The sequence below is a fragment of the Hoplias malabaricus genome, chromosome 17 (genome assembly GCF_029633855.1).
Source record: "Hoplias malabaricus isolate fHopMal1 chromosome 17, fHopMal1.hap1, whole genome shotgun sequence".
Taxonomy (NCBI): Eukaryota; Metazoa; Chordata; class Actinopteri; order Characiformes; family Erythrinidae; genus Hoplias; species Hoplias malabaricus.
In genome coordinates this window covers 12,315,501-12,332,582 of record NC_089816.1, presented here as the reverse complement: position 1 = coordinate 12,332,582, position 17,082 = coordinate 12,315,501, and the positions used below count along the sequence as shown (strand labels likewise).

Sequence of the window (17,082 nt, the reverse complement as noted above, 5' to 3'; positions counted from 1 at the left end):
TGCCTGCCTGCAAAAAGTGATAACAGGCAATGAATGAATGCATGCGTGAATGAATGAATGACAGGTAGTGTGTACTATTACTTTTTGATGTCTTTTCTCCTTCCCAGCACAAATCATAGAACATTTCATTTCAGCAGGGGGCAGTAATGATCCTCATTTTCTTCTGGTGTAATCTCGCCATTAAAATATCATAGTAAGGTAATTATACATACATATATGTAAATATATATGTCCGCTCAATTAACCCTTAAAACACAAATTTATTCATCAAAATGATATATTTAGTAGTAGTAGAAAAAAACTAATGCTGAAAATTACACGCCTGCCTTCATTGACTACCTCCACACAATAATTAACATAAATAACACCAAACACAGCTAACATGCAGAATCGTGCAAGAAACTACGTTTACCTGTACATAAATATAGATATAATTAAATAGCGTATTTGTTTTTATTCGTATTATTTCCTCGATTTAATTATGTTTATTTATATTTATTATTTACATCATTCTGCTCTTTCATTTATGATAAATATTTTGTGTTGAATATTTTATAACTTTCAGTTATAAAGTTTTAGTAATTTTTCTCACACGTACGGGTTTGACTGGCCAAATAAGGTGTACCGGGGCGGGGCTTGCCGGAAAAAGGGTGGGATTAAGAATAAACGTCTTTAGGTGCCTGAAAGTATGCCTTATTCTAGAAAGGGATATTGTGGTCGGAAAGTCTCTCCGCCTTCGACCTAGCAATGATCTGAACTAGTGTTGTGAGGAAATTCATATCTTAACGAAGGACTGAATGGGATTTTTACCTCAGAATGTATCGGAGAACAGAGTAAACAGTGTGTAGGATGGAGGGGAAACCAGGTGAGTAGGAAGCTACTGCCGCTCCTGGAGAGAACAGAGAACAGGTGAGTAAGCGTCGAAATAGCTTTAATTAACCGCTCGGCTCCATTTCAAGTAGTTTTCTATATTTTTACTAATCCTACTTGTCAACAGCCACGTCTGCCTCTTAAAATCATATTTAACTAATAGTCACATTACTCTCCGGTGTAATGTTTTCATTAAGCAGCTTTGTTTACTATAGAATAAATAGTTAATCGAGACTAGAAATCGCACTGTGATCAATTCATAAAACCTAACCAATATCATTAACGACAATGAGGAATTTACCCTGTTTTAAGGCAGCTTAATCTAATTTTGTGCCAGACTTTTTACATTTTCCCCACTTTGTTATATATGTACAGTGTTTTTACATGTTTATGTGCTGTCTATAAATATATATATATATATAAAAACTAAATAAATCACAGTCAGTCCTGTTTTGAAAGCTGTCATCATATATATAAATGCAAGAAAGTGTTTCAGCATGTCATACATACTAAATATATGTGTATAGTACTGGACTTCAGTGCAATATCAAGAGTGAATCATTGGCTTAATCACTGAAGCATTGGCATAACCTGGGTCAGAGAGGTTTTTTTTTTATCTAAGTCACTTGACTCTTAATCATGATATTTTACTTCAGCTCTTTAAGGCAGCTGACGTCTGTCATACTGAAAAAAAAATGTATTTGACAGCTGTCATCATAAATGTAAGGAAGTATGTCAGCTTGTCACTAAATATATGCATATTTGATCCCTGACAGTGCAATATCACTGGTAAATCATTGGCTTAATCATTAAAGCACTGGATAAATCTGGGTCTGACTGATTTTTATCTAACCCAGCTGACGTTCTCACGAGACATTGCTTTGTCTTCTCTTGACATGTCTTACAGCTAGATTTCCTGTTGGTGGTTCAATTACACTGAAAAGGGAACTATGTTTTTTCTTTACATGCATCATATAATGGGACTCTTAAAATTGCACCACACTCTTACTGCAACTTGTAAGAAGTGTTGTGTTCCTGTGGGAAATTCATTGTTTCTCCAGAAGTGGCTTACTCTGCCTTTCTCTAATTGTTACCTGTAGGTTATCTGATTGTTTGTCTGTGCTCTTAGGGCTTGCAGCAGGTATGGAGAGACCACCTGTTGCCCCTAAACCAAAGGTTATTCCACCACCAAAACCAATTCTGCTTCAGGTGTCCAAACCCGCCCTTAACCCAGAATTTTCCCAGCCACTAAAAAGCGCTTTGAAACCTGCAGTTGCACCCAAACCACCTCTTCGCTCTGCTCCTCCTTTAGAACACACTCCGCTAGCATCAAACGGTGAGTATCAACAAAAGTCTGAAAACTCTAGTCATGTGGATTTACTGAATTCCAGGAATGGACCTTGTTCAGAGCTCAAAAAGTCAGAATGGGATTACATCATTCCAATTTGTGTTTGTGCCAAAGGGAAGTGCGATGAGTGCTGTCCTAAGGAAAACAGCAGAAGACCTATCCACTATGGAAAATGTGTTGAAACATGTCTGAACAGTCAACCTGAAGGACCCAAAACACCCAAGCCACGGGCCAGGACCAAAGCACAGCATGTCACTGATTTGACCCCTCCGCTTAAGGTCTCTGTTCAAGGCCCTTCCAGTGACCAGCCAAAGCAAACAAGAGTATTCCATACTCAAAGCCTTGGAGGTATACAACATGTGCACAATCACACTGTAGCAAATGGAGTGGCAGGTTATGAGAGACATGTAAACGAAAAACAACTTTACAGCAGTGATGATGGGGCAAAAGTCCACCCTGCAACTGTAATAGGATCACCACCAAAAGCTTCAGACAAAGACCTAAAAAACAACATACATCACAACCATGCTTCTGGCAAACAAAATGGCAGTTTAACCCATGATGTGGTACATGTTAGAAAACCTCCACCACTGCCTGTGCACAGTAAACAAAAAGTCATAAACACAAAACAGCTGGACAAAACTGACTTAATCTCAGAGGATTCAGAAGGCCCTGCAAAGGGAAAGTTTAATGTTTTGGAGCACAGTACGACAGCTCTGTCTGAAAAAGAAAGACTTATTATGACTTACTTACATCCTCCTGCAAATGGGAATAAATCTACAAGAGGAGATGCTGAAACTCAGCATGATAAATCAGTTTATCCACGTTGGAGGTCACCTCAGTTAGAACGAAGGCAGAACCAGCCCATGCAGTTACCTTCACTGGATGCTGACAAGCAACAGTCAATGAAGTTGGAAAGATGTAGTAATGAAAACCAACACTCAGATCTAGAGGAAAAACAAATGAATGTGCAGAAAAACCAGCATCCCACATCAAAGAATCTGCCCAAGCAACCGATACCTAAAACTACCACAGCAAAAGAACCTCTCCAAAAACCACACAGAAACAAAGAAAATATGACTGAGGGAAGTATCTTTCAGAGTGATCCCAGACATGTAGGAAATGGTCCCCATGTCACTGCTGTAGGAAAATCGGAAGGGAAAGGCAATCAAAAAATGATATCCAACTCTGGACATCTAGAATGTAACAACAGTACACCAACTAAAAAATTTGGCTCAAATCTGAGGCCCAAATCTAAGTCATTTTCACCAGCAGATATGCTTCATAAGAAGACCTCCCGGCAGAAGATAGTAGACCTTGATGTTCCAGTGAAAAAGTCCAAGAGAAAGCAGGCTCCTGATTTAACCACAGCCAAAGATGTGTCATCAGTGGAAGAGTATGTGTACCAACTTGAGTTACCGGAGTATAAATCACATCTCCTCACTGTCCATAGCAAAGAGACGGCGCCTAAAACACACGTTGCACCTCGTCCATCATCTCCCAAAGAACAGAGTGTGGATGGAGAAGTTTTTAATTTGTATGAAAATATTCCTAGTCCAAGGACACAGACCCAACAACCATACAAAACCCAACAGACATACTTCTCCAATAATGAAGAAAACCTGTATGAAGTACCAGATGTTCCTGGAGGATGCACTGACGGTAATCGAAGGTAAGAAATGTGCTTTAACAGACCTTTCAAATAAATACAACATTTCGAAACCCATGTAATTCCAGTGTGTTCACATCAATTTATTAGTGAATCTTGACAAAAGTGAACTATTCCCAGTAGAGTGATGTCTTCACTGACAGAATAATTTTACTGTAACATTTAGGGGATGAAAATATACAGAGAAACTACAGTTGAGAGAAAAATTTTATTTTGTAAATTAGAAATTTAAGGAGAGCCCAAAGAAAAGAAATAAGTTTAGAAAACTTAGTGACTTAAAGTTTAAAGTGACTACATTGTATCGAGGACATCAACAAATGAACGAATGAATGAATAAAAGCCAAACATGGACACATTTCTTTTCCCTGATGATGAAAAAATCATTTTTAATGAGTGTTTTTAATGGATGTGAAATTGAATGAAGGGTGGTCTTTGGCTTTTGTACATTATTGTATGCTTGAGTGGAAGCAAAATGTATCTAGATTTATGTTTTAAAAATAGTTTATGATCTGATGTGGTGGTGATTCTGCAACTAATGGGTGGTACCATTCCTCACAAAGTTGAATTGGCATAGTTGTGGTAAGTTTCATTTTACACTGATTTGAATGTGTGTTTTGATTAAAACCATAAATTCTGTTGCATTTGAGATCTGTTGATTGGCAAGAGGCAAGGGAGGAAAATCTCTTTGGATTTGACATTTTTTATATGTAAGTTTTAATGTCTAAATAGAAATGTAAGGAGTAAAAAAATCTGTTTTAACAATAATAAAACATAAAGGTCAGAATTAATATTTACAATAAATACAAATAAAGTGATTAGGTTCTGGTCAAAATACAATCTTCCTCCAGTAAGATGCAGAAGCATTTGAAGTTTCATGTTTATGAACGTCTGAAATTTCTATGAGTGCTTTTAGGTTTCTTTAGGGCTATATTTAAGCTCAGGTCTAAACACCTACCTTCTCAACACATTCAAGAAAATATGCTGCTGTTGTGTCACAAAAAATGGAAATATGGCAGCTATGTGTATGTGTCACACCTCTCTAACAGGAAACAAGCGAGTTACAGTAGTTTAACTTTTACGTAAATCTCAATCTAGGGTCTTTACGTTTCTTCTCCAGTTGATGACAAAACGATGAAGAAAAGAAAGGTGTTTTTTTTTTTTTTTTGTAGAAGTGATTTACACTTAAATATTTATAAATAGCTAATGGTACTATCTACCAGTGAATACATTTTCTTCATACCAGCTTTCATACCAGGTGGTATGACTAGTGCATATTTGGAAACTCCTAATTAACCAGTGTATATATATATATATATATATATATATATATATATATATATATATATATAACCAGTTTTGTTCCCTGCTTTTACTCTTGTTTCCTTCCACCCTACCAAACCTAGAGGGTGAAGGTTAGCTTATGCTTCACCTCCTCTAAAACATGAAGCCAGCAACTGCATATTTTGTTTTTAGCTGCTACTAACATTACACCATTGGACAGCTCAACACGTTTGGAGGAGAATGCAAACGGTCTAGTTTTGTTATGTCAGCTAACAGAACACAGCAACAGCTAGTATATAGCTATAGTGTATATATATATTAGAGAAAGTGAGCAAACCATCCTACCCACCCAGAGAGTATGATTCCAGTTATGCTCCTAATGATAGGGCCATTGCTCAGATAGTTGCAAAATTTGGAATCCCGTTTTGATTTTAGGTTTGCTACTCTTAAATTTAAGGGTACTTTGCTCTTTTATCGTTATACTAAGGTGACCAAACGTCCTCTTTTACCCGGACATGTCCTCTTTTTTAGACTTAAAAAAATGTCCTGGCGGAATTTCACAAACGTCCGGGATTTTGTTTTTCTAGAGTTTACATAGAATTTGGAGAAGCGTTTTGTTCACAAAGTAGTCCCTCCCTCCCCTACTCAGATTGGTTCGCTTAGTGAGAAGGGGGAGTGGTGAAGTAGCCTAAAATCATCTGATTGGACGGTCTGACTGTAGAGCTACCGTTATTGGTCGATAACCTTCTCTGTAAACATTTAATTGGTCACCCGAGTTATACTGACCACAGTTCCAGACTTTCTTTTCATCTTCTCTTTGCCATCAGGAATGCGTATGAGGAGATGCTAACCTCAGATGATTCAGAAGAAGAGATTGATGGCAGCTCTGAAGTAGAAGAAGATGGCAGCTCATACTCTGACAAGGGGCAGAGTCAGGTACACTGGTCTCCCTGGTTTTACATATGAGAGTTTTACAAACACTGCCGAGGTTTGCAATGTTTAAATGTTGTTTTGACTTTCTCTTTCAGGATGACATCAAGAGGACCAAGCTGGCTCACATAGCTAACGAGATCATGAGTTCAGAGAAAGTGTGAGTTTCTACAGTTACAGGAAGAACAGTCACTACAGTGATTCTCTTCTGGGGCATGACTGACAGTATATATGTATTTATTGATAGCATGGGTAACCCTATTAAATCCCTGATATTTGTAGCTTTAATTTTTTTCATTCATCTGTAGTTACCTGTTCTCTTCGGTTACAGGAATACCATAGATCTCAACACTTCTGTTTACATTTACAACTACAGCGCACATAAATAAACATTTCTAATGTTAACCAATGTGACTCATTTTCAGCTGTAATCTTGTGCAGATAGGTACACCAACATAAAGAGCTCATAATGTTGACAAAAAAATAGTTTTCTATTTAAATAAAAAGTTGCTTCCAGACTTTCTTGTGGAAATATTTCCAGTGACTTGGGTTATGTATCTCATTCATTTACCTTGCTGTTTCACCAATACAATAGCGCTGCTCTCAAGTTCTTTCCGGTTGCATGGGGATTGTGTGTGAACTGCCCTTTTCATGTCCAGCCAAAAGTACTGGAGTCTCCCACGTGCATTTGAGTGAACTGTAGTGGAGATTTAATCAGTTTCCTTTAAAAATGGCTTTCTCTTTGCCACTTTGCCCTAAGGATTTGACAGGTGAAGAACTGGGAAACAGTTGTCATATGCAACGTCTCTCCCATCTCAGCTGAAATTTTAACTCCTTCAGAGCAGCCATGGATGTCTTGGTACCCTACCTCACTAGTCTCCTTCTAGTCCTCTTATTCTTTCTCCCCTCAGTCTCTTAGTTTGTGAGGATGGCCTGCTCTAGGCAGATGTTTCATTTCTTGATGGTTTTACTGAACTCAAGGAGATGTTCATTGACTTTGATGTATGTGTGTGTGTACAGAGTTGATTAACCAGTGACTAGATCCAGACGCATGTCTTAATACTAGAGTCCATTAGGACACATTCACTGCAGTCAGGTGATCGCCGTTTTACTAAACGTAAATAGTAAATGGTAGCCTGGACAATTGAATTTGGTCAGTTTAAATATTTTTCGGATAATTTTTTATTTATTTGACGTGATGGTAGAAATCTGTTTTCACATTGACACTTGCCCCTCTGCCCAGGTTTATAGTCCATTGCTAAAATGAAGGTGATGTTTCTGCTATTTCAATGTTTTGGAAAGGATACTTGATTATATTGACAGTTTGGCAATTTGAAAATTGATAGTATTTGGCATTTTCCAGCTGACATCATAACAGTATAAAATTTGATATGTAAAACATGTTCTTTTCTTTTATAACCACTGACTGATGTCACTGTATGCCTGTATACAATTGTTTGTGGTATCCTGTACTTAATTTGAACTAATCTGTTCTCTTTTCAGGTTTGTGGACGTATTGAAGCTTCTCCATATTGTAAGTGTATGTTAAGCACACATGTTTCTCATGACTCTGCAATTTTGGGTTTCTTTGATTGTTTGAAACTGGTCATGGTTATATAATGCTGTAGTTAATGACCAAATGAATGTAAGGCATGTGGTTAAGATTGTCACCGGACTTTAATCCTTTCTCTAGACTGGAAAACCACACAATGCTCCACTGTTGAAAAAATTTCTCTCAAGAGCAAATGTCTTGCCAGCATCTTATTGCACTTACGACTACAACGTAATGTGTCAAAAATTCTTGGCCTTAAGAATCAATCCTTTTTTCTACAATAGAAACCTTCAATGAATTTGCACCCATTCAAATTTAAAATTTGAAAAAAAGAACTAAGACTAAGCCCTTGTTTACATTGTATTCCATTGTTAATTTAATAGCAACATTAAAGACCTCTGCTTAACCCTCTAATGTCCTTTTACATTCTTCAGTAAGATATAATGAATGACCTCATGTGCTCTACCAAAACGTTGAGCAGGAGGTTAAGGGTTATGCATCTTTTCAAGGGCCCATGTATATATGTGAATATAGTTTGTTTCAAAACTCCCCTTCTCAGTTCATATTCATAAAATAAGCTTTAAGGCACATCATTTATAATTTTTTTGTGTCTAATGTCACATCTTATGAGATTTAGATATCTTCCTGTTCCATCTATAATAGTGTAGCCCCCTCTATTGTTTTGACTGAGGCGTTAACATACATCAGTGGAAAAGACACAAGAACAAAAGATGTCTAATTAATTATTGGTAGAGATTGATTATGGTAATGTTAAATGACTGTTTGTGGTTTAAAACCACCTTAGTGTGAGAAGTGAACATCAGAGGAGAAAATATAATCTTAACTTAAATCACATTTAAATATGCTTGTGCACAGAAATAGAACTATGCATGTTTAAAGATAACACCCCTACACTTTGTCAAAACTCACCGACCTTGCAGAAATAACCTGAACTCAAACATTTCAATGCAACTTTCTTTAGTCCGTTAAAACTATATTTTATCATTAAATTAAAATCCAAAGAACAAAAAAACACTTCCTGATTGTCTGTCCTGAGTCACTGTTTATGTTTGTTCCCTGCTTAAGTAACAGGCAGAGCTGTCTAAAATCTTGTCTGTGGCAGTTATTTTTTTTTTTAATTGTTTTTGGCTTTACCTGTATGTGAGGACTTCCATGCTGTTGACTTAATTTAGGTATGTGAATAATTTATGGAATATAAAAGTGAAACCTTGCAAAGCCAAAGCTACTACTCATAGAATAATTAATATAGTTAAGTTTAGGTACTTTCCTCCATCCGAGTATGCATGGTATGTGTGACCTGTTTTATGCAAGTGAAAACAGCCTGATCCTGGGGCACTGGATCTATTTATTTATTTTTTTTTCTTTCCTGTATCAGACTTTTAATAAAAAAAATTGAGAAAGGAAGAGCGGTGTATGGCATATAATGGAAATGTATTGCTTGTGTGTAATGATTTTCTTTTTTTATAGACCTTTCGGGATACAGTGAATAAGGCCTCAATTCAGGCTGGGAAACCTGTGATTGAAGAACGGAACCTAAACCAGATCCTGTATTCACTGCCACAACTCTACGAGCTGAACTGTAACCTACTGAGTGAGCTGGAGAATCGTGTGGCAAACTGGTAAAATACTTGCACCATCATTACAGTTGGACACCAGCAACCTAAGATCTAAAAATAAACAAACAAAAAAGACAATGCATTACATAAGGGGGGCCTTTTAGTGGGGCAATGCCTTACTAATAAATCATTATGCCCCACTAAATCCTGTGTGCTCCTGTTTCCTCACATAGTCCAAAAACACATGCTGGCTGGTGCACTCAAAAGTGGCCATAGGTGTGAGTGAGTGAGGGGGTATGTGTGTGTGAATGTGTGAGTGTAGGTCGCCCTGTGAATGACTGGTGCCCCCTCTAGGGTGTGTTCCCACCTTGCGCCCAATGTTTCCATGTTGGCTGAACTGGATAAGCGATTACAGACCATGAATTAATGAATGAATACAACATCAGAAGATACTGCAACTTATCAGCCATCTTGTTTCCTTGTTGGATTAGGAATGAGCACTCAGCCATAGCTGATATCTTTTTAACGAAAGGGCCGTATCTGAAAATGTACTCCAGTTACATCTGTGAGTTTGACAAGAATGTGGCTCTACTGGAGGAGCAATGCAAGAAGAACTTGGCGTTTGCTAAAGTAGTTCGGGAATTTGAGGTAATTACACTGACAGAACCTGTTCTCCAACTCACGCATTTTTACTGAGCATGTTGGATTTGTCATACTAAATGCAGTTGGTCAGGGCATTCTCCCACTCCCTCTCTCTATACTCTAGAGCAGTCCATGCTGCGCTAACTTGGCAGTGAAACACTACATGCTGAAGCCTGTTCAGAGGCTTCCTCAGTACCAGCTGCTCCTCACAGGTCAGTCTGAGTCCTGAAGCATTCCACAACTAACTCATTCTGTCAATGATCCCCAAAAAGAAACCACAGAAATGTGAAATGTGTACCCTTAATTTTTTCCCTATTCAATTAACCAGAAAAAAGGATAATTTATGAATTATTATTTATTAAAAATATAGCAGTGGTCATAGTTTAGAATGCTGGCGACTGGTTTGGTGCTTGTCTTTCATTTTTATATAATTAAAATTATGAATGAATAATTAATAATCTGTGGTTTGCAGAAATAAAAAATGATTTTTGGCCAATGTTTTTATTATTTTCCAAATAATATTGAGAATGTGTTTTTCTTTGCAGTGGTAGAATGAGATTTAACTGCAAACAACACATTTTCCAAAACCAAATTTCTGTTAAATGCAGCAATATATGTGTATTTCCTTCCCAGCATCAAACCATATAAGGTTTTGAGAAACAGAAAAAAAATTCTATTTGTGCAGTGCATGTTCCTGAACAGACTTACTTTATTATTCAGTCTCTATAACTGTTAAGGCTTGAAACAATTAGCCCTGTCACATTCACACATTATCACCCTATCATGACGGTTCTGAGCTAACTGCAGTTTTATGGACACTTTCTCTTCCAACATTACTTTTGATATTAAGGGCACTAATATGTCATTTTTTCACTTTTCCTTTGCAGATTATTTGAAGAATCTCAATGAAAACTCTCCAGATTACAAAGACACACAAGGTAAAAACAAGGCCTTTCATGCAGCTCTCATTTTTTAACATGGCTTTGTAACACCGGGGGGTCGAAACTGGCATATTCTAAACAAACAAAACATGAGATCAGACATTTTATTCTTGTGTCAATAAGATCATGATATCCTGTCTTTTTTCCAGCTGCCCTGATGCTGGTAAAGGATGTAGCCACCCATGCCAATGAGACCATGAGACAAGGGGTAAGAAGATCGTTAGCTTGAGAATGGTCTTTTATCCTGAGTTTCTGTGCTCTGTGTGGCCTGAGAAGGTGTGAGGATAAAGACGCTCTGATTGTTTGTAACAGGATAACTTCCAGAAAGTTATGCAAGTCCAGTGCAGCCTGTCGGGACATCATGAGATTGTTCAGCCTGGGAGGGTAAATACTAAGTTCACCTATCCTGAAACTCCAGTTTCCTTTTCTCTAGCTTTATTTACTTTGATCTGAAGAGAATTTGAACTTCCTGGTTGTGGCTACAGAAGCTCTGTTCTATAGAAGCTCAGAAGGAAAAAACAAAAAAAAGTGATTAGAGTTTTAATCATATGCATAAGCAAATTAATTCCCTTCTTTCTCTTTCAGGTCTTATTGAAGGAGGGAACGCTGATGAAACTCTCTAGAAAAGTTATGCAGCCTCGAATGTTCTTCCTAGTAAGTGAAAATTAGATATAACCCCAATGTATCTATTTTATGTGTAAATCCATCTGTGTGACAGTGGAATTCAACCTGTAATATAAATTATTACTGTTTTCTACATAATTTTGGATTTTTATAAAATTTATTCATATTATTTCATACTATCTTCAATTATTTATATTGTTTTTGTATAATGGGCTGAATTGTATTCTTGTTTTCATTTCAGTTTGATTCGGTTCTGTTTTTAATTTTTATGTGGTTGGCTGTTCTGATGAATTCATTAGTGACTTTTACAGCATTGTTTGTGTTTTGTTTCTTGGCCAGTTTAATGACACACTGCTGTACACTACACCACTCCAGTCAGGACAGTACAAACTTAACAACCAACTGTCTTTGGCTGGGATGAAGGTGAGCTGAAGTGAGGAACTGGAGCACCCCCTACTGCTGAAATCTGTTTGACTTTAAAGGGGAATTCTTTAGTCTAAATTAATTTACTGCTCAACTCCATGTTTGAGATATAAACAAAGTCATTCTAAAAGGTGCAATATAGGACCATCTATAACGCATTCTCCATTAATTTGAAGAATGCATCACAATGCAAAGAACCCTTTTATCATGCAAATGGTTTTCATGGCTCTATATAGAACCATTTTCTTTACTAGAGAACCCTTGCAGGCCCATCATTTTTAAATATGTATTTACAACTTTGTTTATGTGCTTTGCATCTAAATAGAAAAGACCACAAATTAAAATTTAAATAACGTTTAATACATAATACAAACTGCCAGAACACCGGAAAACTTATTAATAAAAATAAGATATTTTATCTGAGCTTATCAAGACATTAGACTTAAAATCATGTGAGAGGGAGACCATCAGATTTCTTAATCCAGTTAAAGCTTAAATCCACACAGGTTTGGACAAAGTAGATATACTTTTATGAATTACATATAAATCAGACCAAATCTGCAAAAATGTATGATTCATCTTTACAGATCAAAACAATTATAAAGACACTTTAATTGGTTAAAATTTAAACATATTTAAACACTTATTTAACTCAGTCAGCAAACAGTCAAACTCCGGAGTCAAAAAGTCCATAGTCATCTAAGATAGCCTTTACCACTGGCTACTACACCATGTCTGGTAGGATAGTTTGGAGAAAAACAAGTCCTTATCTGATGTCTCTATAACTTTCTGAAGGAACAATCACTCTCCAAGCAAAGATGTGTCCATTAAGAAAACAAACCTACCACAAACAAACCTTTACACCAAAGAAAGACATATAGTTCCCACCCTGGATCAATTCAATTTCACATCCATACCACTCAGAATTACATTGTTTACCATTTAATTATGCTGAACTTCAGGAGAATAAGAGAAATTTTCTTGTAAAATGAACAGGCTTTTATATTCACTCTGAAAAATAATGTCAGAATTGAAATTAATAAGTATTTTAATCAAATTGCATGTGTTTGAAGTGGCCTTTACATATAGAGTAGATATGGTGCAATATGCCTGTTTTTTGCTATTGAACTTTTGACTTGCTTTTTTCAATTTTAGGTCAGTAAGCCCAGTCAGGAGGGTTATCAGAATGAACTGAACATTGAAAGTGTTGAACGCTCCTTTATTCTATCTGCTGGGTAAGAATTTTACTTGCAGTCCCAGTATACATAGTATACAAATTATTATTGATATTTTTATAGTTATAGCTGGATCACATGTAGCTAAATGATTAATAAGATTTTGTGAAAGATTAGGTTAAAACCTGTACTGTTATAGAATGAAAATGAACCATATCATAAGCTTTAATGTAAAAGACAGACTTGGTGTAGTCACTAACCCTCTTTCTTACATGATAGTTCTCCTGGCATTCGAGATGCATGGCTAGAGGCCATCTCTAATGCTATCGACAGTTACACCAAGAAAATGACCTCTTTCAGCTCAAACAAAATCCATGAAGAGGTAAATTTACTGACTCATTATTGCATGTCATATTACATATTTCAACTGGACCAATGTGTTATTTTCCATTTTACTATCTAATGCACTAGAGGTTTTGGACTATAACTTGTTTTTCACCAATAATTAAGGCTTGTTTGTTTGAAGGTACGACGTGTTTTGTAACGTCATTAGCAATGGATCAATAGGTCACCCATATTCATGATAAGGCCATGATGTGTACTGATAGTGTCTCAGGGTCCGGGAATTTAATTGATACTGACTTTACAAAAACAGACATGAATAGTAACTAGTAAACAAAAAATAAATAAATAAAAATAGTAATATTTACTCATTTTACATGTAATTCAGTAACTTTTCTGGGTTTTGAAAGTCTCTGTATAAAAATAGAACTTTTTTTTTTTATTATTATCCTGAAAAAGAGTACTTTTAATAATTTAGTTCTTATTCTGATAGCTTCTGGATATTACACCAATGCTTACATGAAAACATATTACGTAGTATTAATAGGTTTACTGCCGTGTGTGTTTAGATAACACTATACCATCTGCTCAAATCATGGGATCCATAATGTATCTTCACACAGGGAGACAAAGAGGGATTGGATGCCGGGGCTCAGCTGGGCTCTAAAGCTCCTATATGGATCCCAGACCTGAGGGCCACAATGTGCATGATCTGCACCTGTGAGTTCACGCTGACCAGGAGGAGACATCACTGCAGAGCCTGTGGGAAGGTACAGACAAACATTTACAGGATTTTTGTAATAATAAATGTAACAAAATGAACGTGAACGGGGCGGCATGGCGGCGCAGCCAGTAGTGTCACTGTCACAGAGCTCCAGGGTCCTGGGGTTGTGGGTTCAAGCCCTGCTCCACAGTCCAAAAACACGTTGTTAGGCAGATTGGCGACTCAAAATTGTCCATGGGTGTGAGTGTATTAGTGAATGTGTGGGTGTGTGTCGCCCTGTGAAGGACTGACGCCCTCCTCCAGAGTGTGTTCCTGCCTTGCACCCAGTGATTCCGGGTGGGCTCCGGACTCACCACGAATCAACTGGATAACTGAACTGGATAAGTGGTTAAAGACAATTAATTAATGAATAATGGTGAACATCTTAAGTTTGTCTCTGTGTGTTCCAGGTGGTATGTCAGGACTGCTCAACCAACAAATACCCTCTGGAGTATCTGAAGAATCAGCCAGCAAGAGTGTGTGATCAGTGTTTTGAGGTTCTTCACAATAACAGCTCAGGTCTGATACTGTCTATAATTCTGTTTATTGTAATGATAGTCTGAAAGATCTAAAAAAAAAACAAACAAAAAAAACAGGCAACCTAAGAAAATACCCCTTCACAACTCTTAATTAGCTGTATACCACATTACAAAGTGTGATGCTTTTCTTTGTACATAGTAAAGAACTGTTACAAGAGGAATTTAAATTTTGAATCTAAACTATATGCCTTATCTTAATACCTGTACTGTTAGAGGGTTGTAATGGGGTTGCGGTCCTGTCTTTCTTATATATCACATACATTTGTATTGGTGTATTTAAGAACAGGCCCATGGTTTATTCAGATTTCACAGAATTTAAATTACTGGCCATTCCCTGTAGAGATTAGGTTGAAAAAAATCTATTGATGCTTGAATGGGTGAATTCATTTTCCCCTTTCATTCACAGCAGGTGCTGGTGTAGTTTCTCCAAATTCTAAAACATCTGGAGGCTTTCATTTGAGAAAGCAAAAGAAGATCCCAGCAGCCCTCAAAGAGGTATGAAAACTAAGAAAGTTCATGCATGACTTCATTATTTATTTATTTATTTATTTCAATACTATTAATCTTAGTTGCTGTTTCTTATGTGACAATGATAATCCTTCTGATAAATTTAGTGGCTATAAATCTGGTCTTGTATGAAACAATTTGGTGCTTTTCTTTTTTTCATGAAGCAGCTTTCAATAACATTCTTAAGCTTAGCAAGATCTTAATTAAATGTCAAAGAGGAAGGAAATTCTGTGGTGCATTGCTGTTATTTCACAGGACAGAAACTATGAACCACTTGATTACTTGGTTGCTTCATTTAATTATATGCTCACTGACACATTCGCTATTTTATTGAAGGTTTCAGCAAACACAGATGACTCCTCTATGAGTAGTTATCTGGAGAGGATGAAGCCCAATAAGAAACAATGGAAGAGGTTGTGGTTTGTCATCAAGAGCAAAGTCTTATACACATATGCTGCCAGTGAAGTAAGTGAAAAGCAATCTGAACAAATGTTAGATTAGAAAGGAACACTCCAGTGTTTTTCTACTGTTTCTGTAAATTATGGTCAATTGCAACACATTTGAACTAAAACATATTATAAACCAAAAGACAGTAGCTTCTGCAGCTGCCCTATGTCTTTTTTTTTCTTACCTTAAAAGTCTCAGTGACCTGAATTTTCTTTTATTAAGTACAGGGAAATGTGTCACATTATGTTTTGTGGTATGTGACCACAAACAACAGATTCGGAAGATGTTACAAACACTGGAGTGTCCTTTTAACAGGCTACAACACTGTTTCTGAATACTTAAAATTTATTTATGTTGGAATATAATCCCACTTTCAGGACATTGTAGCCCTAGAGAGTTTGCCTCTGCTTGGCTTCTCAGTCACAGAAGATGAGTCTGAATCTTCTCAGCAGTTCAAGCTTTACCACAAAGAAAAACTCTTCTACATCTTTAGAACAGATGACAGCCATATTTACCACAGGTAGGCCTGCTTGTGAATTCATAAAGTAGTAGTTTGGCAGTGAATACTAGTTTAAAGTCTTTACTACTAAGAAAACCTAAAATGTGAAACGATATTTCATATTTTCTTTCATTTAAATTACAGGTGGATTGAAGCGCTCCATGAGGCCTTTGTACTTTAGCCGTCATCACAATCACTGTCAACACAGATGTATAATTCAAATACCATTTTTTTTTTTTTTTTTTTTTTAAAAGCTTAAAATGTTAAAACTACACTTACGTTTACATGAATATTTAATTTAACAAAAAACTGTTGATATGAGGCTATCCTATCAACCCCATACTAGGAGGTTGGTCTAACTGTGACACTTATCAGAACCTGAAATATTTTATACTGACTTTGATTTTAGACCAGCTGTGATGTTTGAATGTAGAGTTTTCTCCAGTTTGTCTCCAGGAAAAAAATCTTTATTTTATATATGTTTATAACTTGTACATAATATTTTTGGTGTGGAATATATAATTGGTAGAGAAACTTAAAAATGTGATTTCAGGTGCTAAATAAATATATTTTTCATACAAATTCCTGCTGTGTTTTTACTTCACGATCCCTTTCATTACACCACAAAGTGGTAAGCAGTCTGGGTTACATATTAAAATGGCAGTCACACCACCACAGCATACATACAGATACTTCCTCTTGTTTGTGGACATACTACAAAGGTTACATTCATTAATTTATTCATTATATGTAACCACTTATCCAGTTCAGGGTTGTGGCGGGTCCGGAGCCTACCCGGAATCATTGGGCGCAAGGTAGGAACACACACAGGAGGGGGCGCCAGTCCTTCACAGGGCCACACATGCACACATTATTCACACACTCACATCTACCAACTCTTTTTGAGTCGCCAATCCACTTACCAACGTTTGTTTTTGGACCATGGGGGGAAC

The 17,082-nt window shown here is 36.6% G+C and overlaps 1 protein-coding gene across 2 annotated transcripts; it reads left to right on the top strand.

The window, feature by feature from the left end:
• Positions 1-711: 711 nt before the first annotated feature.
• LOC136673493 (FYVE, RhoGEF and PH domain-containing protein 6-like) lies at positions 712-16,678 on the top strand. 2 transcript variants are annotated; one of them, XM_066649000.1, is made up of 22 exons: positions 712-909; positions 2,000-2,206; positions 2,333-3,890; positions 5,996-6,104; positions 6,197-6,258; positions 7,602-7,632; positions 9,139-9,290; positions 9,719-9,875; positions 9,994-10,081; positions 10,757-10,807; positions 10,960-11,018; positions 11,123-11,194; positions 11,396-11,464; positions 11,774-11,857; positions 13,013-13,092; positions 13,312-13,414; positions 13,998-14,144; positions 14,548-14,656; positions 15,086-15,171; positions 15,520-15,648; positions 16,008-16,150; positions 16,274-16,678. In XM_066649000.1, exons 2-22 carry the CDS (start codon positions 2,014-2,016, stop codon positions 16,308-16,310), a joined length of 3,519 nt encoding a protein of 1,172 aa, XP_066505097.1. In that variant the 5' UTR covers positions 712-909; positions 2,000-2,013; the 3' UTR covers positions 16,311-16,678. The 2 variants fall into 2 exon arrangements, with proteins under 2 accessions (XP_066505097.1, XP_066505096.1); XM_066648999.1 differs by having other exon boundaries at positions 15,083-15,171.
• Positions 16,679-17,082: the final 404 nt, after the last annotated feature.

Excerpts from the sequence above, each read along its gene's own strand:
- LOC136673493 (XM_066648999.1), top strand. The coding sequence starts at position 2,014 with ATGGAGAGACCACCTGTTGCCCCTAAACCAAAGGTTATTCCACCACCA. Across the intron at positions 3,891-5,995 it reads TGCACTGACGGTAATCGAAG|GAATGCGTATGAGGAGATGC; the intron begins GTAAGAAATGTG and ends CTTTGCCATCAG. Across the intron at positions 10,808-10,959 it reads AGATTACAAAGACACACAAG|CTGCCCTGATGCTGGTAAAG; the intron begins GTAAAAACAAGG and ends TCTTTTTTCCAG.